At 37.8% G+C, this 26445-nt stretch overlaps 2 protein-coding genes and 1 long non-coding RNA gene across 10 annotated transcripts; 2 read left to right on the top strand and 1 right to left on the bottom strand.

Moving 5' to 3' along the window:
* Positions 1-959: 959 nt before the first annotated feature.
* LOC127376431 (uncharacterized) lies at positions 960-8358 on the bottom strand. Of its 3 annotated transcripts, XM_051423340.1 has the most exons (6): positions 8271-8358; positions 6584-6666; positions 6125-6178; positions 5375-6013; positions 5227-5274; positions 960-4741 (listed from the first exon to the last, which is right to left on the bottom strand). In XM_051423340.1, the coding sequence occupies exons 2-6, from the start codon at positions 6600-6602 to the stop codon at positions 1917-1919; spliced, it is 3585 nt and encodes a 1194-aa protein (XP_051279300.1). In that variant the 5' UTR covers positions 6603-6666; positions 8271-8358; the 3' UTR covers positions 960-1916. The 3 variants fall into 3 exon arrangements, with proteins under 3 accessions (XP_051279300.1, XP_051279301.1, XP_051279302.1); XM_051423341.1 differs by lacking the exon at positions 5227-5274; XM_051423342.1 differs by lacking the exon at positions 6125-6178.
* Positions 8359-13159: 4801 nt separating this feature from the next.
* On the top strand, positions 13160-19014 carry LOC127376438 (uncharacterized). 6 transcript variants are annotated; one of them, XR_007887514.1, is made up of 12 exons: positions 13161-13610; positions 14068-14157; positions 14457-14915; positions 15001-15179; positions 15622-15720; positions 15931-16104; positions 16468-16585; positions 16678-16769; positions 16951-17250; positions 17532-17698; positions 18104-18280; positions 18396-19014. XR_007887514.1 is itself a non-coding variant. In XM_051423354.1 (8 exons), exons 1-7 carry the CDS (start codon positions 16066-16068, stop codon positions 18188-18190), a joined length of 720 nt encoding a protein of 239 aa, XP_051279314.1. In that variant the 5' UTR covers positions 16051-16065; the 3' UTR covers positions 18191-18280; positions 18396-19014. The 6 variants fall into 6 exon arrangements, 1 of the variants encoding a protein (XP_051279314.1); XR_007887516.1 differs by having other exon boundaries at positions 13162-13610; positions 14683-14915; XR_007887515.1 differs by having other exon boundaries at positions 13162-13610; positions 17532-17599.
* Positions 19015-22964: 3950 nt separating this feature from the next.
* Positions 22965-23483, top strand: LOC127376445 (uncharacterized). Its single transcript, XR_007887527.1, has 3 exons — positions 22965-23008; positions 23091-23323; positions 23396-23483. It is a non-coding gene; the product is annotated as an uncharacterized LOC127376445 (long non-coding RNA).
* Positions 23484-26445: the final 2962 nt, after the last annotated feature.

The following is a 26445-nucleotide window of genomic DNA, read 5'->3' as shown; positions in this document are numbered from 1 at the left end:
CGTAATGGTGTGTATTTTGCAAATAATTATATGCATGACATTTGGGGCATTTGGTATCAGTCATGCAAGGGCAGAATGAGCACCTTTGTGGTGATGGGTTAGGAGGAGCACCTGGCTGACTAGAGGTTGCTGCAAAGGTAGAAGGTGCATCTTCCACAACCAGTTAAATTATTTTAGTACTATTTTACTGTTTTTGGAGCTGACTGCAATAGACCATATTCACTTGTAACTTCTACATTTATTTCATTTATAGTTAACAGCTGTAGTCAGTCTGCTGTTATCAGGTCCCAGTTTAACGTCTTCTTTTAATCTTTGTATTTAAACATTAAAATGTTCCGGTTTGTGTCTCCAGTAGAAATAAGCGGATCCAGCCTGCAGACAGCGGCCGACTGAGACTCACTATAAGCCCGCAAAGGGGCTCACTGATGTCGGACAGAGGTGGTATTGACCGGAGACTTCCAGAAAAACGAGGTAACTACCTTCTAAATATTGGATTTTAATCAGGTCGAGGAAGTGACTTTGAAAATTAATTGTTTTTATCCCTCCAAGTTGTTTTTACAAAGAGATAAAAAGGCTCATTTTGTCAGAAAATGAATGTAATTTATTTTGGTCTTATCCCCACTCTTCTTGTTCTTTTTGGAAAGATATTTGGGATTTTATTTCCCAGTATATTGATTATGATTTTACCCTTTTGTGTAAAAAAAAATTAGCATTCTTCTCTCTTTTCTTCCATCAGAAGAAACCAATACTTTATCATCCGTTTTTATACAAAATCACACATCCATAAATCAAAAGGTTCCAATTATAAACCATCTGTTTCAAGTTTTGAAAATGAAGTCAAACAATACATTACATTTCTCCGATATTCTAAAATAAGAAAGCAGTTTATTTGTTGTGAAATTTTTACATAAACGTCGTCAAATAATCACGGTCAGAGAAAACGAAATAAATGAACAAGATAAAATTGTATTCCTTTATTTTTTTATACAATTTATTTGCATCTGCACAGGACACAAGCAAACCAAGTTTCCTCGAGATCAACTGATCTTACTAAAACAGGTCGCATCCATTTATACCTTTCTACTAGACACTATCCAATCACATCATGAGTGCATGTACATGTTATGATCCTACAACTTCCTATATGAAATGCTTAGTACACCCACACATTGATCCCTTGTACCTTATGAAGAATGTGTCACCTATAGGGGAGTATCATCCAGGTTTCACTGTCCTTTATAATCCTCTATAGCAGATACTAGATTTTTACATTCTGTTTATTTAATTTCCTCTACACCAGCAGCGTTTACTCTCTTCATTAGTGTATGTGAATTCCCTTATGCAGAAACTGTTAAGATATGAAGTATTATTGTTTGCTCCATAGAACATCAACCCAGGGTGCATTTTCACCACTACAATACAGATATAAACAAGAATGTAAAAAAGTATTCAGTACAATAACATGTATACAATATGCAAGTATATACTTATTTGAAATAATAATCAATTTAACAAATGGTGATACTAATTATTCTGCAAATACAGCCTCCTTGGAACTTTAATTTATTGATTGTAAAACAGTTAACAGCTGCAACAGTTAGTTAGCCCCGGTGCCAATCACACACCACAAAGTATATGGAAACAAAGCAATGTGAATGCATATAAAAAAAAACAAGTTGCCTTTGATTTTCAATTAATTATAGAAATGTTTTTTTTAGAAAAGCAGCTTTCATAGCTTTCATAGCTGCTTTTCAGCCATTTTAGGCCGCAATAATCCCACAAACAAGCCTGCAAAATCTGATTTACTTAAAAAGAAATCAAATGATAACATAGCATTATAGCATTAATAGCCCAGACACTTATTCAAATTATGTTCCATTTGACAACACAACAATGATCAAGAGTCAGTGGGGAGATCAGAGGATCATACATTTCTCTTTGTATTTCTGTTGTAAGACATTAACTTCTTGTTCATGTTGTTTCTTCAACTCCTCCATTTGTTTTTTCAGTTCTTTTTCATTGTCAGCTGAGCAGGTTTTTAACTGAATGCACTCTTCGTCTTGTCTCATATGCTTTTTCTTCAAGTCCTCCATTTGTTCTTTCAGTTCTTTTTCATTGTGACTTGAGAGGTCTCTTAACAGATTGTACTCTTTTCCAAGGCTCTCTTCTGTCTCTTGCATTTGACTCTCATATTTTTCCTTCAGTTCCTGTATTTCCTCCATGTGTTTTTCTACCAACGCTGCAAAATCCTTGGTGTATTTCTGTCTGAACTCATTGAATTCTTCAGCTTGTTTTCTGGCCTCCTCTTCATATTTCTTCTTCATATCCTCTAGTTTTTTCTTATAGTTTTCCTCCAATTCTTTTCTCTCCTTCTCCTCTTCTTCTCTTCTGATTTCATCCTCTTCTTTTCTTTTATTTTCATGTTTTTCTCTCTCCTGTTCGTATTCTTCTTGGAGCTTTTTAAGTTTTTCTCGTTCCTCCTGTCGTCTCTGTTCATCTTCTCGATATCGATTCCCCCACCATTTTTTTCTTTCTTTCTCCCAGTGCTTTCGTTGCTTTCTCATCTCTTCTCTACTCAGCTCCAACTCTCTGTCAATGGTTTCCTTTTCCTTTGATTCAGACTTGATTTTTTTCTCCAGAGCTTCAAGTTTTTGCTCCCACTCCAGTTGTTGAAGTTCTTCCTGTCCTTTTCTATTCCTGTCCTCTTCTTCTCTCTTTTCTTGTTCTTTCTTTCTCTCCTCACGCTCCTTGTTGATGTTTTTCTCCATTTCTTTAAGATGTTTTGTTCTCAGTTTTCTCTCCTGTTCAATTTCTGCTTTCTGTTCTTCCATTCTTCTTTTCATTTCTTCCATTTCCTCCTCATGTTTTCTTTGAAGCTCTTCTTTTTGTCTCTGCATTTCTTCTTCTTTGTCCTTCAAGATCCTGTCGACTTCCTTCTGTATCGCTGCCTCGGCCTCTTGGAACATCTCTGAGGTGTAGCAGCTGCCACCATTTTCCTTCATCATTTTGTTGGACTTTGTCAATAACTCTCTGACTTGTGTGCGGTCTGTCTTATTCTTATTGTTGAAGACCTGGTATCTTCCTCCACAGTCAGTTAGCAGTTTTTTTAAACAGCCATCACGGTCTCCTTCTACATAACTCTCAACTGACTGATCTTCCAGTTCATCTCCTCGAGTGAATATAATGATGATGAAATCTCCTGAATTCTTGCCAAAGCATTTCTTGATCAGTTCCACAGAGTCTTTTTCCTCCTGTGTAAAGCGACCGATCTGCAGCACCAGTAAGATGACATGAGGTCCAGGAGACAACAGGCTGATGCATTTCACAAGCTCCTGTTGAACGTCATTATTGGACAGAGTCGTGTCAAACAAACCAGGAGTGTCAACCACAACAACAGGCCATCCATCAATGTCTCCTGATGCTTTTTCACAAAACCTGGTCACAGAACTTGAGCAGGCTTTAGATTTAAAATGTCCTTTACCCAAAATGGTGTTTCCAGTTGCACTCTTCCCATTGCCAGTCTTCCCAATCAGCACCATCCTGAGACTCTCTCTGTTCAGATTTTTGTCATCCATTTCCATCTCACTTTTCTTTTGAACATCTTTCAGTTTAGCCTTAAGTCTTGTGACCATCTCCATCTGAGCCTTGGTGAACATGTCCTTTGTGAAACATCTGGATCCTTCAATTCCCATCTTTTCCACAGCTTCCAACAACCATGGGATCTGCTGCTTGTTCTTGATGTTCAGAACAAAATATCTTCTTCCACAGCTCTGAAGGAGCTCCTTGATGTCTCTGTTCTTACTTACAAAGTTAACAACAGCTGGAGCTGTAGGATCTGAGTCCACAGGGAACAGAATCATGGTGAAGTCATTAACTCGAGAGCTGAATGTGTTCTGGATGGTCTTTAACTCTCCCTTGTCTTCATCAGTGAGGGGCCCCACAGGTAGGACCAGGATGAAGGCATGGACGCCCTCAGGATCACAGAGGGAGATACTCCTGAGTGATTCCTCCATCACTGCCTCCTGAGGTTCTCCATACAAGGCAGGCAGCTCCACCAGGGAAACCCAACGTCCACACACCTCTCCCTGATGTTTAACACACTCTGATGAGTTGGAGACTGAATGAAACTCTGTCTGACCTAAAATGGCCTCGGCTGCTGAAGTCTTCCCTGCTCCTCTCCTCCCACACAGAACCAGGTTTAAAGCTGGTTTGATGGGTTCAGACTCAGACAGTGGGGTTTCATTGCTCATATTTGCTGTTTCTTTAATCTTCTCCATTAACAATGTGTGGTTGTTTTCACCCATCCTGTAGTGTCTTCCTACACAGTCTTTAAGGAGTTCATTAACAGAGAAACTCATTTCATTCCCCTCATGTGTCATGATGACCATTGAGTATTTTAAAGCATCTTGACCAAACAAACCCAGGATGAACTTCAGTGTTTGTCTGTTCTTCTCAGTGAAATCAAAAGGTTTCACTAACAGCAGAAGAACATTTGGTCCAGGAGGACATAGAGTCACACAGTTCTTCATCTCTCTTCTCACGGCCTCCACAGACAGACTGAAGATGTCTGGAGTTTTCACCACTATTAATGGTTGTCCTCTCCACTCTCCACAGGTAGCTACACATTGCCTGGTTGGGGAAGTTCTTTGATAATGAAAAGTTTGGTTCCTGATGATGAAATTACCAAGTTTTGTCTGTTTGTCCTCACTTTTTCCCAGCAGCACAATCCTGAGTCCAGATGCTGTAATACAACAGAGAGAAAGATAAAATGTCATAAACTCACTGTGAGGCTCAAATCACTTTCTTACATGAGGAGATCTCTTCAGTCATTTACAGAGTTGACAATGTTCTGGTTCAATTCATAGAGCCAATATTTAGTTAATGTTTAATAAAAGAAATCACATTTGAAAAGATGTAATGGCACCACCATCATAAACATTAAATTGAAATTATTTTTTTTTGTCTGTATGTTGTTGTTTTTTTTTTTATTTGCATATATGTTAAACAAGAACATTTGGGTATTTTTAGGGAAAGGCCCACATTTCCCCCCAAAAAAATTTAAGAATCCAAAATTTCTAAATATAAATGTAACAGGTAAAAAGATATGTGGAATGATGCAAGATTAAATTGTTTTGGGTTTTTGTATTTTCATAGTTAATAATTAAAAAAATTCCACTACTAATCCATGTGCAAATATATGATTAACACTGTGATAAATGTACTTACTGTGAGTCAACAGCTTTTTCTCTGAGAGTGAGACTTGTGCAGTTATTCCTGTAAAAAGATGATATATATTTTTTGCAGCATAATGTTCTAATTCAAAGAAGATTTGTGTGAACAAAGTTTTCATTGTCAGAATAGTTTCTGCACTTACCAGCAGCTTTAACAGCATCTGTGATAGAACTCTGAGTTTCCTTTTGTTTTGGACTTTGATGATCACCTGGTAAAGTAGCTGTTGGGTCCTCAAATACATCACAGCTGACATATTCTCCATTATTCTCCCTCACAATTTGAACCAAGCGTGTTAACAGCTCTGAATGTTCAAGATTCTTCAGCTTCAAATATCTGAATCTACATTTTCTGATCATGTCTTTTAATGGAGGACGTTCCAGGTATTTTTCCATCAACCCTGGACTCTCCTCTCTGGGTGTTGATATCAGAACCAGAGAATGATCAAATGATTGATCACTGAAGAGTTCAAGGATTGATTGTAGTCTCAGTTTGTGTTCCTCAGTGAAGTCTTCAGGCTGTAGAACCAGCAGGAACACATGAGGTCCAGGATCAGAGAGTCTCACACAGTCTTTCACATGTTCCATCAGTTTGTGTTGAGAGATGTTGGGATGCAGCAGATCTTCAGTGTTGATCAGAACTACCTTTTTCTCCTCCAATGGTCCACTGATTTGCAGAGAACATTTAGGTGCTTTGTTGAACACAGTCTGTCCCAGTATGAAGTTCCCCACTGAACTCCTCTCAGACCAGCTGTTCCCCAGCAGAACAACCCTCAGCTCAGACACTGAAAAACAAAGATTTAGAAAAGATGTAAACTTTCTGTTACTTACTTACAGAAATGCTGTAAACTCAGATATTCTTAAGTATCAGGATACCACAGTTCAGTTTCACTCACTGCAAGGTGGCAAATAAACAAAGCTGTTTTTGCGCTTCCGCGGACGCAGATCATCTGTGATTGAAAGGACACAGCATTAATTTACTTTAGAGTCCACTTGGATCAGCTACAGTATATGATACATGACACACAGATCATTGGCCAGATGCAGTTCCACCACTCAGAAGAAAAAGTGATTTGTAATAGAACAGCTGACATTATGTGCAACCATTTATAGACATTACAAAGTGCTTCATAATTCAGGATCAAGATCATTAACAGGGTGATGATGGCGAATGTAAATAAAAACAATGATAAAATGAATTCATTCAATGATAAAATAAATCAGCTGAGTTGAATTCAGACTCACAGACTGGATTTAAGGTCTGAGGACTGCTGTGCTTTTCTTATATTTATAATATGTGGACAGAGAGAGAAGACAGTCTTTTATCCAGACTAATAAAGTGTGACTGGACTCACCTGGTGCTGCAGCCGCCATGATGTCAGTGTGCTGGAAACATCAGAGACTCATTCAACTGAAGACCAACTGCTGCTTTAACAACCTGAAGGAAGAAGAATTAGAATTGAAATGATCTTACTCATTCACACAGCAAAATGTTTGTACAGAGCAAACTGCAGTCTCAGTCAGCTTCACAACATGAAAATGATTTCTCTGAGCAACACGGAGCCCAGTTGTGTTTCTACAACAATGTGAAGGCCTGTGTGTGTTTGTGATGAAAAAAAGTGTCTGTATTTCCCTAAAATTAAGGAAGGGGAAAAAATCTTCAATTTGATTCAAATGAAATACTGATATCTATGTTCAAGATAAAACTTCTGCTTTTGTTGTTATTTATTTGCCCTTTTGTGCCAGGGAAACAAAGAAATCCACAAAGATGAGAATCTCTGCCTATTTCTCTTCTCATCTGAGATTTCAGATGCAGATCTGAACAGCCGCTCACTCTTTGTGCTGCTGAATGGAGCACATCAGTGTTTGAGTGTTAAGTTGTGCCAGTGCTGGAAAACGGAGGTGATTTTATTGTCAGTGTCTGACTGGAAATAACCAACATAACATTTAGACAGAGCAAGATTAATTATTCTCATCCTATTTGCAGAAAGGTCAATATCAACAAGGAGAATATCGGCCGATACTGATGTTCAGCATCCCTAAATTCATGCGACACAGGGTGAGTAACTGATAACTGATATTTTGGGTTCCTATATGTTATTTAGCGTGTGACAATGACACAAACAACACTGACAACACAGCCCATCAGCCCAAGTGTCCGTCACAGTGGATGGCCGTAGACGAGGTTGCACGACCGTCTGGTTTAACAGTAGAGCTGTTAAGCTGCACTTGGTTTGATGAAGGTAAAATGTGTGACAAGCAGCATTATACTGATATTAAATATAAATAAGATTCAGATTCTGGTGGTTTCACAGTATATCACGGTATGCTTTGTGTTGCAAACAGAACCTTTATATAGGTTTGTATTGGTTTATTCTACTGCCAGGAGTATACAAAATGTAAAGATATTTACATTTACAGCCATCATGTATACTGAATACTGAAGGCTTTGATTACTATAGGGTTACTGTAGGGCTGCACTGTAGTAAAAACAGAGCTCAATAAAATAAATGCCATCAACTTTAACATTGCTTCCTTTTTAAAGCTAAAGATTTTACAATAGTTGTATACACACTATAAACTGAAATACTCAGTATGTATGTAAGTATTCAGAGACATTTTTCAAATTTCTCTATTGCACAAGAAACAAATGAGTCGTTCCAGCTCTGCACTGGTCTGTATATATGAACAACTTAACACATAATAGATATAAAACATGTATTATCTCTATTATGCAGATCAAAGCTGTCTAATTAATGAGACTGAGTCTCTCATATGTAGCTTAGGTTAAAAAAAATACATATTTATACTATTAAAAAATGTCTGAGCAGCTCTACTTCCTCCTCCTCTCATAATCTCTAAAATGGCATCTCCTCCCTTCAGCCTACAAGTTTCTAGAAGCTTTAGTCCCAGTGTGTCAGTAAATCTCCTCATTCCAGAGAGATTGTGCAGATTAAACACAGACTGAAAACATATGAGGAGCTCTCGGTTGAGCCTAGAACACACAGACAACAGTGGACTGACGGAGGAGGGTTCACTCACCTGCTGGATGTCTTGCTGTGACACAACCATCAGTGAAAGTGAAAGTTAAAAACACTCACTGGGTCAATGGTGTCTCTGTAGATCGGAGACTCTGAATGGGTGGACTTACTATCAATCATTGTTTTAGTTGGCCAATTAGAGGCTTACAATCCTCTTTTTAGTCCAGTCCCATTTCTAATTCCGGGAATACATTTAGGAAGTGGTAGATAGATTAATGCTGAGAGAGTGTTTCTGCTGCTGAACTGCTGCTGCCAGCCCCGTCTTTCTATACTGAGTTTGCCTTTGATAAATACAGTACAATAAAAACACTGTTAACATATTAATGGATGTGTGCACAGAAAGGCCAGAGAGCTTTTAATCTCAAACAGATACAGGAGGTGTTTGAGTTTAAAATACATTTATATTTATTCAATATATCCCATTATAGACACTGGAACTGCAGTGAGAGGTGGACCCTTTCACTTTCTCTAATATTCTTAGTTGATGTTAACTGATGTCTTTTCAAGTAGCTGTCTTCCATCACCATCTGGTACGCTGCCACTGCCAAGGACAAGGGCAGACTCCAGCGCATCATTCGATCTGCTGACAAGCTGATCAGCTGCGAGCTCATGCAGGCTCCTGTCTTTATAGGCTACACCCATGCTGTGTGTCCCCCAGACCTGGTCCTGACCTCCCTTGGGCCCTAAGCAAAATTGACACACCTGACATCCCAGTGCTCCCACTACAATCCTCCCTCCTTTAAAACTGTTTGCTCCATCAGTCCAGTGCTCACAACATTATAAAATGTTCTTTGTATATACAATGTGAACAGAAGTCTTCAGGCTCTGACTGCAGCTTTAAGTCTCACAATATCTGCATTCAAGTGGCTCCCCCAGATTTCCTGCTATATACTTTAAAATATAAAATACTATTTATACTACGGCTTGACCGAACACTTGATGGTTATTATTTACTGAGAGATGTGGATCCATATTGCCCAGTAATCAGCATTTTAAATTCAATATTTAATCAATAGTGTAAGTGTGTGTTGCAAAAACCCACTTTTTAAACCTTACAGCTGACACTTCAAACAGAGAACAAGTCTGAAGGTGCAGTGGAAACACTTCTTATCACTGATATGAGTCAGAATAATATATCTGTAATCCCTGCTGCAGTAAAATGTATATTAGACATCATTATGCAACATTAAAGTTCAAATGTATTGAACAGCATGAAGAGAAAGCGTAGAAAGAGTCAGTGATTCAGAGAGTTAAACACAGACAGATGTGCAGTAGAAGCTCTAAAACAGACTTCAGGTCAGTAGTTAATGTACGAGCGCCACCTGCCAGACAAAACCCTGTCTTAATGGTTTTATTTTGTGTCAGAGGTGTTGATTCAGCTCTGTGGTTTCTTTGGAGGCTGCAGATTTTGTTTTGGTCTTTCAGTCAGTGAAGACCTACAGTGATGTTTGCTGATGGTTTCCTGTGTTGGACATACACATACGTATGTATGTTTACTCATGATAAATGAGTCTTTTCCTCTTATAACATCACATCCTCTCTCTGTGTCTCAGACTGATGCAGCAGCAGTCCAGACACTGGCTCTCTGACTTTGTGTTGCTTTAACAAAACAGTAATTCCTCTTAAAGCTGACCTTTACTGGTAAAATGAAATGCAGCTTGTGTAGCTAATTGTCATTCAAAGGGTGGAAGAGGATAACAGAAAGCATAACATGAGTTTTCAGGGAAAATCTCAAAAGTCATAGGATTAAGGTGCACACTGTACTAACTGCAGCGTCCCCAGTTTGAGTCCTGCTGGGTACCTTTGTAACTCTCCTTTCTTTTCACCTCTCCTCTGTCTATTATAAAGGCACAAACAAAGAATAACTTTGTAAATATTAAAAATTGACTCTCTAAGAGGTGAAACAAGCCAAAGCCCCCCCCCCATATTTAGATGATGCAGCATTTATTTTTCTTTTCAGCATGTTTTAGTTTCCTGTTTTCCAGTTCTTGTTTCAGTTTTTTTAAATATCTTCTTGACTTAGTTCCCCATGTTGTTTAGCTCTCTGATTTCTCTCCCTCCATAGTCATTCATTAGGTGTTTGATGAAATTATGATAATCTTTGATATACCTCTCAAATGACTGATCTCCCAGTTCATTCCTCTGGTGAATACAACAATGATGAATGTGAATGTCTAAAGCTCCTAAACTGCTGTAGCGGTACGAACACATGAGGTCTAGGACACAATGGGCTCATGCCTATTGAACAATGCGTGGGTGTTGACCACAGCTACAGGTCGGCCATCAATCTCTCCTGCTGCTATCATGCCCCAGGTGGTAATTTTATGTAACAACTTTATTTTGGAAAATGTGCCATGTGAAAAAAACACAATCTAAAATAATAAAGGCCTTCTACTGACAAGATTAGATTCAAACACTACCCTGGACCTTCTGGCAGTTTGTCCAGTTGGTAATTCAGCCTTTATGATCATCTTTCACACGTGCTGTGAAGGCTTCAGTACTAAAATAATTTGTATTAATTTTATATAAACCAAGACCCTGATGGTGTGTACTGTTTGTAAGAAAAATTATAAAAGTCCAGCGATTCACTTTTTCTAATAAGGTTTTAAGTCATCAAATGTCTGGCTCACAAATAGTTCATTAACAAGAGAATTATCTGTGTGAAAACGAAAGTTAGTACAGAAAGACATCATTCCTTTAGTCCTGAGTACAGTCGACTATTACTGTAGGAACCTGAGGTATGTGGCTATAATGTGTTTAAAGTATTTTCTACAATTTCTCATTTTAATTATTCCTCCCACGGTGTCTCCTGTGAGCTCTGTTCTGTTTCATCAGTTTATCTGTGTGGAGTCTGTTTGACTTCAGCATTTAACAAGAGTCACAGTGAACTACAGGGAAACACTTTATTCATCTTTTATAATGATAAACACAGAAACCAAAGATCAAACACAGAACATACAATTAAAGATTCATCTGAATTCTGTCTTAAGTTGATGTCATCAGTTATAAAGCATCTATTCTTATTGGACATGTAACAAAACAGAGAAACATCAAAGCATTCATTGTCTATAAAGTCATTCTTTATCATTCTGATTCATCTGATGAGCAGTTTAAATGATATTCAGCTTGGATTCATATTTAATATTTGCTGTGATATTTGTGATTTGGGTGTTGCAGAGAAAACAGAGTGAATGACATCTAAACATTTCATTTCACTCACAAACATCATTTTCTTTCTCATATTCAAAAGAAAACAAAGATCATCTCTAATGACCAAACAGAGCTTCCAGCTGCTGAAGTCTTTCTTTACTGAGCTGTTGTCTGGTTTTAATCCGTCAATAATTACATTAATAATTAGGAACAAATACATCATATCATAAAGATTTTCTACAGACTGAAACTTGTTTACAATAATCAAATTATACATTATCATTATCTCTACAACATAATGCAGATTTTATAAAACTTTATAGGAAACAAACTTAAAACAAAACCACACCAATGATTGTACAGAGTCAATGAGTTATTAACTGTTTAAAGCCTCATTTATCACGAGACAGAACAGACTGAAATCAACACACCAAAATAAAAGTGAACAATAGATACAGTTTTATATGATGAACAATGAATACAACAGAAATAATAAAATGCAAAACATAAAAAAAATAAAAGTCGATATAAAAATAAACAAATAATGTACATGTACATGTGATGATTAAAATGTAAAAACTAAGACTATAACATTACTCCAAAGAACTGGTATCATCTGACCCACAGTGACTGCTGCTGTGTTTCTGTTCAATGTTGAATATTACTATGAAATCTTTCCTTCTTTAAAGTTTCACTGATTGAAAATGAAAGTAGAAAAAAGGAAACTTCTGAAACTGATCTGTTGTTGTGACGTTTACATCGAACAAATCTGCTCATAAAATACAACATGAATCGTCTTCATTCTCTCTTTTTGGTCAAACATTTCACTATGTTACAAATTTCACTTTGATGTTTTTCCCTCATTTGTGACTTTAAGATATTATATTGTTGATCTTTGTCTTTCATTTGTTTCTCATGTTCTTCCTTCAGAGCTGCAGATTCCTTTTTGTATTTCTCTTTGAATTCATTGAACTCTTCAGCTTTCTCTCTGGCTTCTTCTTCATATGTCTTCTTCAGTTTCTCGAGTTTTTTCTTATAGTTCTCCTCAATGTCTTTTTTCTCTTTTTCCTCTTTTTCTCTTCTGATTCGATCCTCTTCTTTTCTTTTCTTTCTTCTCTTTCCTGTTCGTATTCTTCTTGAAGTTTTCTAAGTTTTGTTTGTTCCTCCCGTTTTTTTCTTTTCATTTTCTTGATATCGTTGGTGCACCCGATCTGACTGTTATCATACCATTGAATCAGCGTTATCCTGATACAATCATCCCACAGATAGGGGCCAGTAGGGGTCTACTCTACCTACTAGTAGGTGCAGGAGGCAGTTATCCCCCATTCATCTGGCTGATCCAATACTATTCAAACCCAGCAGGTACAGAAGGTGTGTTATCCAGCAGAGCAGTCACGTGACTGTCAGATTTCTGTCTGCGGAAAAATTCAAAATGGCTTCATTTTCTTTTATTTTCAGTGGAAAAACAACATTTTAAGATATTTTTGGCATTAGAGTTTGTTGTGATAACCGTGACACTGTCAAGTTAGCAACAACACAACAACACATTTACCCACATCCGGTGGACTGAATTAGCAAAATAAATATGCCCTTTCAAAATAAAGCCAGAAGAGAATATTTTAGGAGCAAGAGTAACGTTAATACTAAAGACACTAGTGGTACATAAATGCATATTTTATTAATCAAATGCTTAAACATCAGCTTTTATTTTTGATTTCTCTGCCGTTGCGTGTCGACGTCATCTTCTCCGACGCGACGCGCACGTTGGATACGGTACCCTTTAACTTGGATGTCACGTGGCGGTAAGATACGTTTGGTTAAAAATTCAACCACAAAGTAAATAACAACAATGCTTAGTTTTTACATATGTTTGTGATTTGCCTGTAAAAACTCAAAAGCTTTGCATGTTAGTTAACTAAACTTAAACGCAACTAAAGTTAGCTCCTAGTAACTAACGTTAGCAGGCTCACCCTCTATTTCCATCCCACTCACACATTGTGAGTGTGTCTGTGTGTGTCTGTGTGTGTCTGTGTGTGGGGATGAGTTCGCAAGAACAACGCCACATTCTGGAAAGCTTGGAGGAGCTGGTGGAGCAGCAGGAGTTTGAGGACCTCCTTCAGACAGGGGCAGCAGCAGCTCCTCAACCCCCGGTGAAGGTGAGGTGGCGGAGAGGGACGCGGATCCAGACATGGTTAGTATTTTATATTCTAGATATTTAAAATGGTTTCAGTCCTGAATGTCAGTGTGGGCCAGTGGCAGGGATAACGTGCAACACTGTCAATGGACTACAGGACCATCAGTTGCCCATAAATATGTAAAGTACACCAAAATGTTATTTATCAAAGTTTTAAGCTAAATACCACCAGGTCAGATCAATGTGTCATCTCTGATAGATCTCAAATCCTGAAAAATAAAGAAATACTTTTTGCTGTAAGCATGATTTGGCTAACATGAGTTACATTTTTTATGTAGGAGGTCTTGGAGCCTCTTTTCCAACAGAAGACCCACGCCCCACCCAAAAAATGAAATAGGAAAACTGTACTGTATAGTATAAATGTAGATCGCATACAGGTATCTTTAAAACAAATGGAAGTGTTAGACAAATATATGCTGCTCTAAGAGGTGTTTATGTTTTTTCTGCATTACAGCTGAACGCCGTTGTAAGACCGGTCTCACCTCACACCCTCATGTAGAGGGGACCTTTGCTCCAGAGACTGCTTCACACATATATTCTGCTGGTGTGTGTTTCATTAGATATGTTCTGTGTATAATGTCTTGTACCTAGTATCTGCAAAATGAGCTATTGAACAAAACAAAGTCTCCAAAACAAGCTTTATGACAACGTTTCTCCCTGTTGATATGCAATTGCCAAGCACCATTCTCATTGTTATATATGTTATATCTGTCATATAACAACATTTTCTTCTTATCTGTGTAACAATGAAGTCCATGTTTTTGCTAGTTGTATGCATATGATACAAAGACAACCTTGGGCCCCTTCTAACTACTCCATGTATTTCTTTTACAATTGCAATAGAATGTCTTTTGCAAGATCTGCAACCCTCCCTGAGCTGCTCTGATGAAGAGCTTAGTGAAGCATCAGCAGACCAAAGAGCTCCTCTGGCTTCTCTGGATTGGAGCATTCGCAATGCTCTCTTTTCAGAGAGATGGAGGGAAAAGAGACCATCTCTTCTTAGTAGCATGCTGGCCAAAGAGAGTATGGCAACAAATGGCTGGTTGTAAATGTAAATATTACCTTGTAGGACGGTATGATCTCAACATGCCGGAGCTGACCTGCGAGGGATGCCCGGCAACTTGGACCGCAGGACTTGATGACCTGATAAAAAGTGGATACTGGCCTGCCCCCCTTCATTTTGTAACAATTTATGAGACAGACCTGTTTTATACGTTTGAAGACATGAAGATGGCATCACCCGGGATGTCTTTTCAGGCATATCTAAGAATGCTTGAGAAGCGGACTGCTCGCTTTGGCCGTGTAAGTATTTCTCTATATGTTTGTGTTTTTAAATGGAAAGGTCTTTGTTTAAAAAATTGTTTTGTGCTTTTTCTTTTTTACATAGACTGGGAAGATCTCATCAGACAGCTTCCAAAAAAGCTTTTTTTGAATGGGCTGCTGTACAATATGAGGTTGACTCCACCTGCAAGGAGGAGAAATTCATCTGTCCTGCCTGTACCCAGCAATGCTTTCTGTCTCGGTGGATGGAAACCGCAAGCGTTACCGCTTCAAAAGTACTGCAAGGTATACAATAATGTACAGATAGATAGTTATGTTTTATACAACAAGTAACCTTTCGATGTATGACATGTTAAAAAGATAGTTAAGTTGTTCTGAAGTGTGGTTGTATGAGGTACTTATCCATGGTCAGTCTGTTACCTACAGCAGACAATGGTCACCGCCACCCATCCCCTGCCTGTATTGTGGAGAAGCAGAAAAATGTGTTTTAGCCACATATAAAAGGCCCGCCTGAAAAAAAACAATATCCAGGATTGTAGTTGGGGTTAGATGTAGAAATATGCATTTCTACAGTTGAGACAATTTAGTGCCAAGGAAAAGGGCTGTCTGAACACTGTACTGTAGGTAACACACTTACTATGGATAAGTACCTTATACCATCCCACTTCAGAGTACTCAACTATCCTTTTAAACATTGAAGCCTTTTTATTTCTTGTTGTTTTTTTAGATCTCAGGAGCGGGCCATCTTTGACGGTGTCTTCATTGCAAAAGATGACGATGTGACCAGATTTGTGGATCACATCCACAGCAAAAAAAAAAAAAACATGTAATAGCAGACTTCAATTTCTATCTCAATATAACATTATAATTCATAGTCTGTCAGTACTCCCATGTATTGTGATATCTACCTGTATACCTAATTGTTCTTAATCTGCTAACACTTATCTGTTCCTTGTCCCCTAAGAGAAATTTACAATTGTTCCCTGTAATGACTGTTGATGGGATTATTTGTCAATTATGATTTTCTACAATGTAGGTCACTGGAAGGAGCAATTGTGGTGGGGAGGGGTCGGCTGCCAGAGAGACCTCCCAAAGATCAATCAGTAAGGTGGATGAGGAGTGACTGGAGCTGGCAGTGTGCAGGCATGATGTCTTGCTGGCTGCCCTTAATATGTTTGTACATGCTAAAGCGCATGACTTCAAATGTGAGGTTAGTATAATACAGTACATTTTATCAAATGACTTGCAATCCTATGAATGATGCATATAAATGTGTAATGTTTAACTATCACTTAACAGATTATTTAACATTTGTATTGTTATAGTTGTTGATGTGAACACCCCTTAATTGACACATGTACTTTTGTCAAGGATATTATTTTGCACCTGTATGTTTGTTGGTAAGCAAGATTACTCATGAGGTTTACCACTAATGTACACACAACTTGGTGGAAGGGTGACAGTTTGATTTTTGATTAGGTTTTAATTGAAATAAAAGTGACTGTTGGGCATTGCTTGAGGTCTCTGCTGTACTAAATTCCCTTGATGTTTATGTTTGGGTCCCTCTCTCCAGGTGAAATGGAGTGGCACAAACCAAGAAGGTGCTGGTAAAACACTAGGGGAGGAAGTAGAGCAATGTAAAGCTTCCCTCTCCAGGATATCAGTCACCACAAAGCATATGTCAGAAGCAGGTGCTGTATAATTGTACCTCTGTATACAGAATAAAAGACATTTATATTATTACAAGTGAATCTTTACAGAACTCATCTCTGTGTACTTGCAGGACGCAATGACATGCTGACACTCCTGGCCATAAGATGGAACCAGCAGAAATGTCCAAACCTGGCTACTGGACTTTCCCAGAGATACCATAAGGTAAATAGAAACAATATTGCTGCAATGGCACAGTGTAGGTCAATGAAACACACATACAGTTTTGTGCACATAGGCTTGTGATACATGATAGTTACAACATTTTTGCCTGATTTGAGTTGCATTTGTACACTGTATATGTTGTACTGACTTTTAGCTTATGGTAATAATTTTGTCATTTTAGACATCTAAAGCTTTCAATATCCCGATTGGGGACCTGGAAACCCTGAAAGCCCAGCATCAACTGGGTGAACAAACTGTGGAAGAATTTGTGCAAGAAGTAAAAGAATGGGCCGATGATAAGAACGTGAAACATTATCTGACATGGAGAAACATTTGTGTCGTTTGTGAAGTTGACGCTACCTGCAATCAATTTTGTCAGGAGAAATTGACCATCAAGGCACACCACAAGCTTTGTGTAAGAAGATTGAGGCCTTCACAACCAGCATCAACACGAGAGCTCAACTCCTATACTGGAAAAATGGTATGTTAACATTTAAGGCCTTTTCAGATCACAGTCTGAAATGTCTCCAAACTCACTTCATAATTACAATGTCCATACAGTTCTAAAAAGTAATGTTTCATGTGTTGGACTTCTCCAAAACAAATTGATTTGCGTTCAGATATTATAAGTACATCTATTATGATCCATCTGTTTGGCAAATGTATTGTCATTCTGTTGTTACAGCTGTAACTTAAACAAGATCATTGACTTAGTGTATTTAAAAGATATAATGTGGGTGTATTTTTTTCTTTGGTTTTCAGACCGCAACAAAGGCCGACATAGAATTCGCAGAAAAATAAGGCAACAGAAGACCACTTTGAAGGCCATGGTAGCGGAGTACAACAGTCTCGTTGCATGGATAGCGTTCTGGACACAGAATATTCCTGGCCTTGGCAAATTACACAGAGTGGAATGCATTTCATGTACTGTGCGTATTCTTTAGTGGTGGAAGAAGTATCATATCCTTTACTTAAAAGCATAAAGTCTATTTACAAAGTAAAAAATACTGATAATACAACGTAAAAATACTCTGATCACAAGTAAAATATTCAGTATAATCAGTTAAGTATACTTAAAGCACTAAAAGTTGAAGTTGTCGTGAAGATGTAGTGTAAGAAGAAAGTAGCATAAAAAGAAAAGTGCCAGTACCTCAAATTTATACTAAAGCACAGTACTTTAGGGAATACACATTTCATCATTAGTATTCTTACATTTAGGTGTTCCAGTGGACATATTTGCATTCTGACCAAGTGTGCATATGTATGACAGAAATGATCTCTGAAGCTACATGCTATATGCAGTGGTCTGAACTTTTCATATTGATGTATTACAGGCTCTGCTGATTTCAGCACAAAGAAAGAAGTCTTCGATAGGGTCATGGGTGTTCGAAGGCTTCAAGAGGAGAAGAAGATCCTTGTGAAAGAAATGAAGCAGCACTGGGAGTCTCTCAAAGCCCATGCCAGGGTCTTGTCCGAGTTGTCTCAGCATCAGAGTGAAGACGCCATGCAAAGTAAATGCGGCCTTGTACTTAATTTTTTTAAATTTGAATGTTTCACAAAGTTATGTTTAAATTGTGAAAGACATGTTATTTACCTGGATAGTGACATATTTTATCCCTTCTTAAGGACATCTCACAGAGAAAGCAACAAAGGGTCACACCTGCCTCATCCTCAGAAGGCAGTGGGAAATGAGAGAGCTGAAGCGGCATACAAGAAAACACTACCTGCATGTGCTGTCATCAGCAGATGACATAATGGACACAATGGACAGTTCAGATGAGTTCGACATTAGCTGTGAAGATTCAGAGTCTGATGCAATGTAAAACAGGAAGATGTGGTGCTCATGATCACAGTGCACCGTGTGCGACACATGGTCACACAGAGCATGTGGCTTTAAAAAAGCCACATGCTCTTAAAAACTAACGTATGTGCTCATTGTCAGGATTAAGTTGGAGATGACAGTTGTAGTTGTATTAGGTTGTTGTTATTTCTGCATTTGGTTTTGAAATGTTTAATCACTTATATAAGGTTTGATTTTTCTACTGGGTTGTGGGAAGTTCCTGGTTAATGTTGTCTTACATCTTTACAACACAAACCACTGTCCTTTACTGTCTTATCTTTGATTCACGTTCAGTTCTGCATCTTTTCAGGGATTTTCTTTCCAGTTGATCTTTACTGTTTGATTAATAATTGTTCTTTAATGTTTAATTAAACAAAGGCACAATAAAGCTACATTTCTGATTGAGTCCTTGGATGTTACTACTGTTTTAGGTTAGACTTATTTTATCTGAGCAATTCCCACATGCTTTCAGAGTACATGAATTCACTATATGGCAAGAGGAGAGATTCAGAGGAAGGACTAGTGACATGGGATTTTCAGAATCAAGTTTTCAATAACATGAACTGTTTTAATGCAATTATATATTATAACATCCAACTTTACACAGGTTGAATGATTTGTCAAAATGTATGTAACATGTAAAGAAAAGACTTAAAGACGTAAAAGTATCTCAAATTTGTACTTAATTACAGTACTTGAGTAAAAGCACTTTATTACATTCCACCACTGGTGACACATTGACACAAAGACATATGCAAAGCACCCGGTAGATTCAAATGACTATAATTAGGATTATGACCAAAAAATATTTATATATATTACCGCCCCCCACACAGACACACGGGCATGGGCCTGCAATCTACAAGTGCATGACCATAAAGTAGATTTTTTGGAGGATGTGGTGGCATATTAGAGGTTTTGAGAGTGCTGCCTGTTGAAGAATGCTCTTTATTATTATTTATGTGGTGCATCACTTGACTGTATTCTCCTTTAAATATGTGTTAGTGTTAGGCAACATGGGCCAAGTGAGTGCCCTGCCATGGGGGTATGCGATGTTGGCATGTCCGTGGCGAGAGGACCATTGTCTCATAATCTGCCTATGGGTAAAATAAGGTCTACACTAGCCCAGATCCCAAATGATGAATGTGATTAGGAAAAACATCAATACCTTGAAGGTTTTTACCAAACATATAAGCAAAAAATCCAAAAACTTGAGTTCATCCAGGCTGGAGTCTCAAATGGTCTCAGAAACTACACCTGAAAGAGGCTGGCACCAAACAGAGGTGAGAATTAAACTTTGTCCTGGAACAAAATTAAATACATTTTTGGAAAGGCCTTGTCCTGGTGAGTAACATATGTCAGTTTGAAGATTTTAAGTGGCTCCTACTGTGAAATATTGACCTCTGAACCTTGACCTCAGTGCATATTGGAAGGCTTGTCATTCAGCAACAGAAGAGGCTACAGACATGGGACCAACTGTTTTAGAAAGCTCTTGACTTCAGCTGTGTGACTATATTCATATAAATATAGTCACCAAGTGGGGGCACTGTCATGTATGATCAAAATTAATTTTCACCAATTTAACAATTGCATATTTACAATCTGATCACATAAATGTGTTTCCCACCCCTTTAAATCTATCAGTATAGTGTTAATTTAATATTTACAATTTCCATTTTTAGGAAATGTACCATTAAAAACAAAAACTACAATTCCCTTGTGCCGCGCCATGCAGCTTGATACAAATAAGCACCATGTTTGTAGTTCTTCTGGTTTGCAAAGTATTGTTAAGAATAGGGTCGTAAAAAGATATATTTAATGAATATATCGAACATTAAGTGCAGCCGAATCAGTAATTACACTCCATCTTTGTGATTAATTTTAAGAAAAAGTAAAGATGTTGGCTTATGTCAGATATACTAACTGTTATTCTATAAATGTGGATTTGGGTTAGCTAGTTCTTCCGGTTTTCAAAGTAGGGTTGTAAAATAGGGTCATAATATCAGACATCTATTGAATATATCAAACATTTAGTGCAGCCGAATTAGTAATTACACTTCATCTATATGATTGATATTTTAAAAAAGTTAATATGTTTATTTCAGATAGTTTTACAGCCGCTTCATATATTTTTTTCTGTTTTCTTTTTTGACTTCTTTTTTAATTTACATATATACATGTTTTTAAATTCTCTTTACTGAAATACTGTTTCTTATGTTTTATGATTTAAAGTGCAAGCGACGAGAAGTGACGTCATTCACCATGTCTCGTTCGCGGTACTTGGTAACGCGGGTACTGTCCTGTCGTCGCGGGAAACGGAGAGAAACACAGGTTTAGAAAATGTTTAGTAGAAGGAAGAAACAGGTAAGAAACACAGTTAATGTTTTGAGTGTGTACCTAAAAATGTAAACTATAAAACAATATAGTTTGTATATTTAGAGATGCAGCAATATTACTTTTGTGCTACAGGTATAACACATTAAAAACGTTTCAATATAACATCAGTTTTGGTTAGCTAATGCATGCTATGTTATGCACATTATGCTGGTCAACGGGGAAATTGGTGTGTGCTATCGAGATTGCTAGCTGTATTTAGACAGCCCTTGCAGTCAATTGTAACTTAGTTCTTTTCATGTGTCACACTCTTATTTGCTTTTCCATTCATCTTGCTCTCAAAGTCATGATGAAGCCCAAAGCAAGAAGCTGCCCCTATTGTGGAGCAAGCATCATGCCAATCAGAAGACCTGTGCCAGCTGCTGTGTTTGCCTCCTGCAAAAAAAAGTCATTCAAAGAAAAAGAAAAGGCAGTGAGTATTGACTTTGATGTGTTGTAGTGTGCATCCATTGTATTCATTAAAGGTTGTTAAACATAATGCTGCCACTTTATATGAGCCACCTCTAACCTTAAATTTAGCGAAAGATTCAGAATGAGTTGGCTCATTATTGACATATGGGCTTGTGGTCCAAATAGCATTTTTTTCTGATCAATAGCACATTTTTCACCAATGAGGAGAGAGCTAGGCCCGGTTCCAGAACCAAATGACTTCAGGTGCATCTCAATTTAGTGGTGGTACCCTAGTAGTTACAGTGCAAGCTGCCAACAGCTATTAAAGTAGAGCAGTGTATGATGATCCAGAGTTGGGTCCCAGATAAACAGATTATGCTGAACACAGAAGAATAAAGTTGTAGACAGCAGTAAGTTAAACAGGGTGTCAGTCATTTTCAGCAACAGTTTGCTTTACGAGTCAGAAGGACACCCATACCCTCAAACTCCAGTCCTCAGAGGAATCATGGCTAAATACTGTGACCAGTGCAGTGCAAACACATTTGTATATCATTAATTACTAAACTATGTGACCATGTATGAGGTGGGATACATTAGAATTCCAAATAAAACAGTCTTTGTCCGAAATAATCATATAATCAATCAGTTTATATATTATTATATTAACTATTTATGGGAAAATCATACTTCATTTGTCATTGGCTGCAGATTGGTGGTGAGGTGTGTTCATGTTGTGACTCTCTGAACCATCCAGACATTTCCTGAGACGAAGATTTCTATTTGTTGAGCTGTTGCTATCATGTTTAACTGATTAGCTCAGTTGTTTCAGAGCTCTGAGACCAGTGATGTGACAAGCTGGGAGAGTATTTATTAATCACCACACCCGCTGACCTTTATTAATCTTCATCCAACTCTTTTGCTGATTGAGCTGCTGGTGAGCATGAAGATGCCCACGCGTCCATGTCCATGTGCCAGACCACCTTATGCTTGGCATTAATATGCAATTTGAACTGAAAGTGCAAAATATTAAAATGAGGGTGCAATGCATGTGTTTGCATCTCCGAGGGAACTAAACTAAAAAGAAATGGAGGGAAAACTTGTTTTGGCCATGTCTGTCTCCTGAGCTTTATGATATTTCAGACAGAAACTATAATAACAGAGACAGTGAACTCTCTGTTAACATAGCATTTGTTTCTCTCAATGCACAAGTGCTTCATCCCAGCGCTCCACAGAACCCTGTCCACACTTTTCTGTCTGAAAGAATGTTATATGTACACACACCTACAGTTCATTAGAAAACTCTCAAGAAACCCTTGAAAAAGATTATAGACATTAGCAAACACTGGTGCACACATAACATTCAAATAAAGTGAAAAAATTGTAACATGTCAGTGTGTAATAATAATGCCATGTTAACATTTTGTGTAATTGTGTACATTTCAGGTGAGCAAGCTTGCTGCCTTTGGCTACAACCCAATTTTGTTCATCAGGAAGTAGAAGAAGAGGGTGAACACAGTAAATGCTGAAATGATCACCTACATGTGCCCTGGAGGGGACGGGCCTGTAAAACCCTTCTTAGAAAAGATGAGCAGGTCATATGAGTGCATTATTAAAAGTAAGGCAAACATCTGTTTTTATGATTTATGCTTTGGGATGTGCTGTCATTGTGAGTAATATTTATATTTATATTATTTCAGATTCTCAAAGGATACAATTGCCAGAAGCTCCCAGCCCATCTCCAACTCCACAGTCTACCACCTCTCCCTCCCAACCCTCTTCTCCTCCTCATCCTCCAGACCCTTCCACCTTTCTCCCATCTCATCTCATCCCCAAATGGACTATGAGGAGGAGACTTACACCCTAACCCTCGTCCCTGTCCAGCCTCCAAGCACCGCCTCAGCATCTCCCTCTCAAAAAACCATGACTGAAAGTGAGTGTTAGCATTAATCACCTTCTGCCATATTTTAAGTAATATGTCTAAAGTCATCCACCTTTGTCACAGGTGTGTCTGCACAGTGCTCCTGCTCTCCCACACCTACTATCTCCTTGACCAGTGCAACAGGTGAAGGGAAGAAAAAGAGGAAGAGAGGTATTTTTTTGTTTTTGTGGTACAGCCTACTCATCAAATTAAATGTGCAATGCAATTCCTTGATAGCAGCATGATAATATTGTTTGTGTGCATGTAGACACAATGAACCAGACACCTGGAAAGAGGGATGCAAGACTTTTCGGAGAACAGTTTTTTTCCCCCTAATCCCTGTTATTATCAGTAACAATAAAAAACATAAAGGATTACTCACTAACTTGTCCTCATCTACAGGTAGAAGATAAATTATTCATGAGATAAAACAAAAACTAATATATGAGACAAGATGGACACTCTTTCTCTTCCTCTATGCATCAGCATTGTACAGCTCAACTCTACTCTATTCACTTTTGGGTCCTCGACTTCCTTTTCCACTGTAGATAGAACTTTGGATGGGACCCCTCAATGTAGGCAGAGGTGACTGTCAGAGCAATGAAGTTGGGAAACAAGCTTTACTTTGGTCTTGAGAAGCTGCAGCCTTTCTTTATTGACAGACTCTAAGCTACACTGTACATTTACTGCCACACTGACAACACACTACGCACATAAACAGCTACGCTACTCATAACAGAGGATATGAAGCTATGTTCTTGACAAGTCTGGACTTTGTCAGTTGACCACAGCATGGTGTTGTGGGCTGCCATTTTTGAGTGAATAAAAAAAACTTAACTATTAATGATAGTTTGGCTTTTTAAAAATCTAGGCTTTATGCAGGACGTCAACTGTCATGTGACTAATGAGTGGTGGGCAGTAATGTCACACCACCTTTTAGTATCAGCTCAGCTAGCTCGGAACCTTGACCAAGGTGTACCAGGTCCACAATAACAATCAAAGAACAGTAAATAGGTGAGATATCATGATCAAGAAGGTGGTTCAAACCCAGGGTGAAGCTCAGCCATTGCTTCAGTTGTGCTGACCCCTGTGAATTCCTGACAGTGGAAATGCAGCTGTATTCACCTGGGGGATGTCAAAGCCTGTTTCTAAATGTATTCTCCTTCTTTCTTCTTTTCTTTTTTTTGCATAATTTTAGGCTACCGAAAATGTTAGAAGCAAATAATATTTCACTACAATGAAATAAAAGAAACAACTAAAGGAGGTAAGATGTAACTGACTGAGTGAAATAGCAGTTCATTTAAGAGTGGTTGCTGGAATGGCTAACACTTCTTTTTGTCTGTGTTTCTGTGTGTGAGAGAAGAGGTAAAAGTGAGCTGGCTGCCTTGTTCCTCGTGGTAAGAGCTCAGAACTTTGACCCACATTATCTGATTTTAAAGCTTTTTCTACAGTATGCTTTATAAATATATATGTACTTACTTCCATACTGGTTAGTAGCAGGCTTCTGAAAAACCGATCCGAAGTCATTTGTTGTTCTATGATACCCCATTGATATAAACTAATATTGTGGTATATGCAATGATCTTACACTTGTTTGCATTCATTCTTTTTTTTCAGTGGCAAAACTTGGGAAGACACCTGGGAGCCTGCCAGCAACTTTATAGGCTCCATTTAATGTTTTTGTTTGTGTGTCTTTAGGACACCTGTATGTTGAATGTTGATCTCTCTCTCTCTCTCTCTCTCTCTCTCTCTCTCTCTCTCTCTGCATGAATAAAAATAAAGATTTGTTCATTTGTTTTATTTCAGTTAAGTTTGTTTGCCTTTTTCATTACATTTTGAATGTTTCTTTCACACACTCATCCACATCTCCTTTAGTTTTTAATATGCAAGTCATATATACAATGTTATATCATAAGCAATGAAAAAAATATACATAGGGATGTGTAAAAACATCAGTATGTACAGAATCAATGGAGCAGGAGTATATGCAGTCAGTGTTTGAGTGAAGAAGACTAATAAATATGTCCATGAATATTTGTTCATGTATGAACAGTGTTGTTACTGTCCGTGATGTGCCATGTTAATTAAACTTAAATTATATTTATATTTAACATATTCATATTTCATATTTAATTATATTTAACGGCACTGGCAGTGGCTAAAGTAAACCAATGTGACACACAGACAGGAAATGACTAAAACCGCTCTGTCGTCCAATGGATTGTATATTTGAATGTTTTTTCAATAATGATTTTAAGAAGAAATCTACAACAAACGCAGAGGAATAAAAAAGAAACGCATTCATATTGTGCTTATAAAATCCTGTGATTTGATGAATAAAATATGCTTCATCTATACAGAATATTAGATTATTGGCCGTTTGGGTTTTATAAAACTCTCCGTTTACAGTTTCTAGCTGGTAGAATTTATCTGTTGTCTGTGGACAAGTAAAATATTAGCAGAGGTTCAGTTATAAGTATATAATAGATAATAAACATTATAATAAACATGAAACGTTTCTCTTCTGGCTTTATTTTGACAGTGCCACGGTCTCATATCAGCCGGTCCTCCGCTCAGCCAAACACAAAGGTTCCGGATTTAATATTAAATTACGAGCAAACTCTGAAATGTACGTTTTTTATTTTTAAGATCGTGATTGAGCAGTTACATAAAATAACACGAATAACATTACAGCTCCGATGCAATTATTAAAACAATATTCACGTGTTTTAGCGATAAGACGCCCATAGCAACTGCATAGCAACCATAAACAGAACAGACACCATAGAAGCCTGAAAAAACGAAACATCAAAGGCATTCATTCCACAGAGATTATGGAAATAATGTACACATTTCCCGCTAGAAATGTTATCACAACGAACTCTAATGCCAAAAATATCTTAAAATGTTGTTTTTCCACTGAAAATAAAATGCAGCCAGAAATCTGACAGTCACGTGACTGCTCTGCTGGATAACACACCTTCTGTACCTGCTGGGTTTGAATAGTATTGGATCAGCCAGATGAATGGGTGATAACTGCCTCCTGCACCTACTAGTAGGTAGAGTAGACCCCTACTGGCCCCTATCTGTGGGATGATTTTATCAGGATAACGCTTATTCAATGGTATAATAAC

This window comes from Dicentrarchus labrax, unplaced genomic scaffold (genome assembly GCF_905237075.1).
Source record: "Dicentrarchus labrax unplaced genomic scaffold, dlabrax2021, whole genome shotgun sequence".
Taxonomy (NCBI): Eukaryota; Metazoa; Chordata; class Actinopteri; family Moronidae; genus Dicentrarchus; species Dicentrarchus labrax.
The sequence above is the reverse complement of the archived record's forward strand: the minus strand, read 5'-3'. Positions and strand labels throughout refer to the sequence as shown.

Excerpts from the sequence above, each read along its gene's own strand:
- LOC127376431 (XM_051423340.1), bottom strand. Across the intron at positions 6,014-6,124 it reads TGTTTATTTGCCACCTTGCA|TGTCTGAGCTGAGGGTTGTT; the intron begins GTGAGTGAAACT and ends TTTGTTTTTCAG. Across the intron at positions 4,742-5,226 it reads GAAAAAGCTGTTGACTCACA|CATCTGGACTCAGGATTGTG; the intron begins GTAAGTACATTT and ends GTTGTATTACAG.
- LOC127376438 (XM_051423354.1), top strand. The coding sequence starts at position 16,066 with ATGTTTGTACATGCTAAAGCGCATGACTTCAAATGTGAG. Across the intron at positions 16,105-16,467 it reads CGCATGACTTCAAATGTGAG|GTGAAATGGAGTGGCACAAA; the intron begins GTTAGTATAATA and ends CCCTCTCTCCAG. Across the intron at positions 17,699-18,103 it reads TGGAATGCATTTCATGTACT|GCTCTGCTGATTTCAGCACA; the intron begins GTGCGTATTCTT and ends GATGTATTACAG.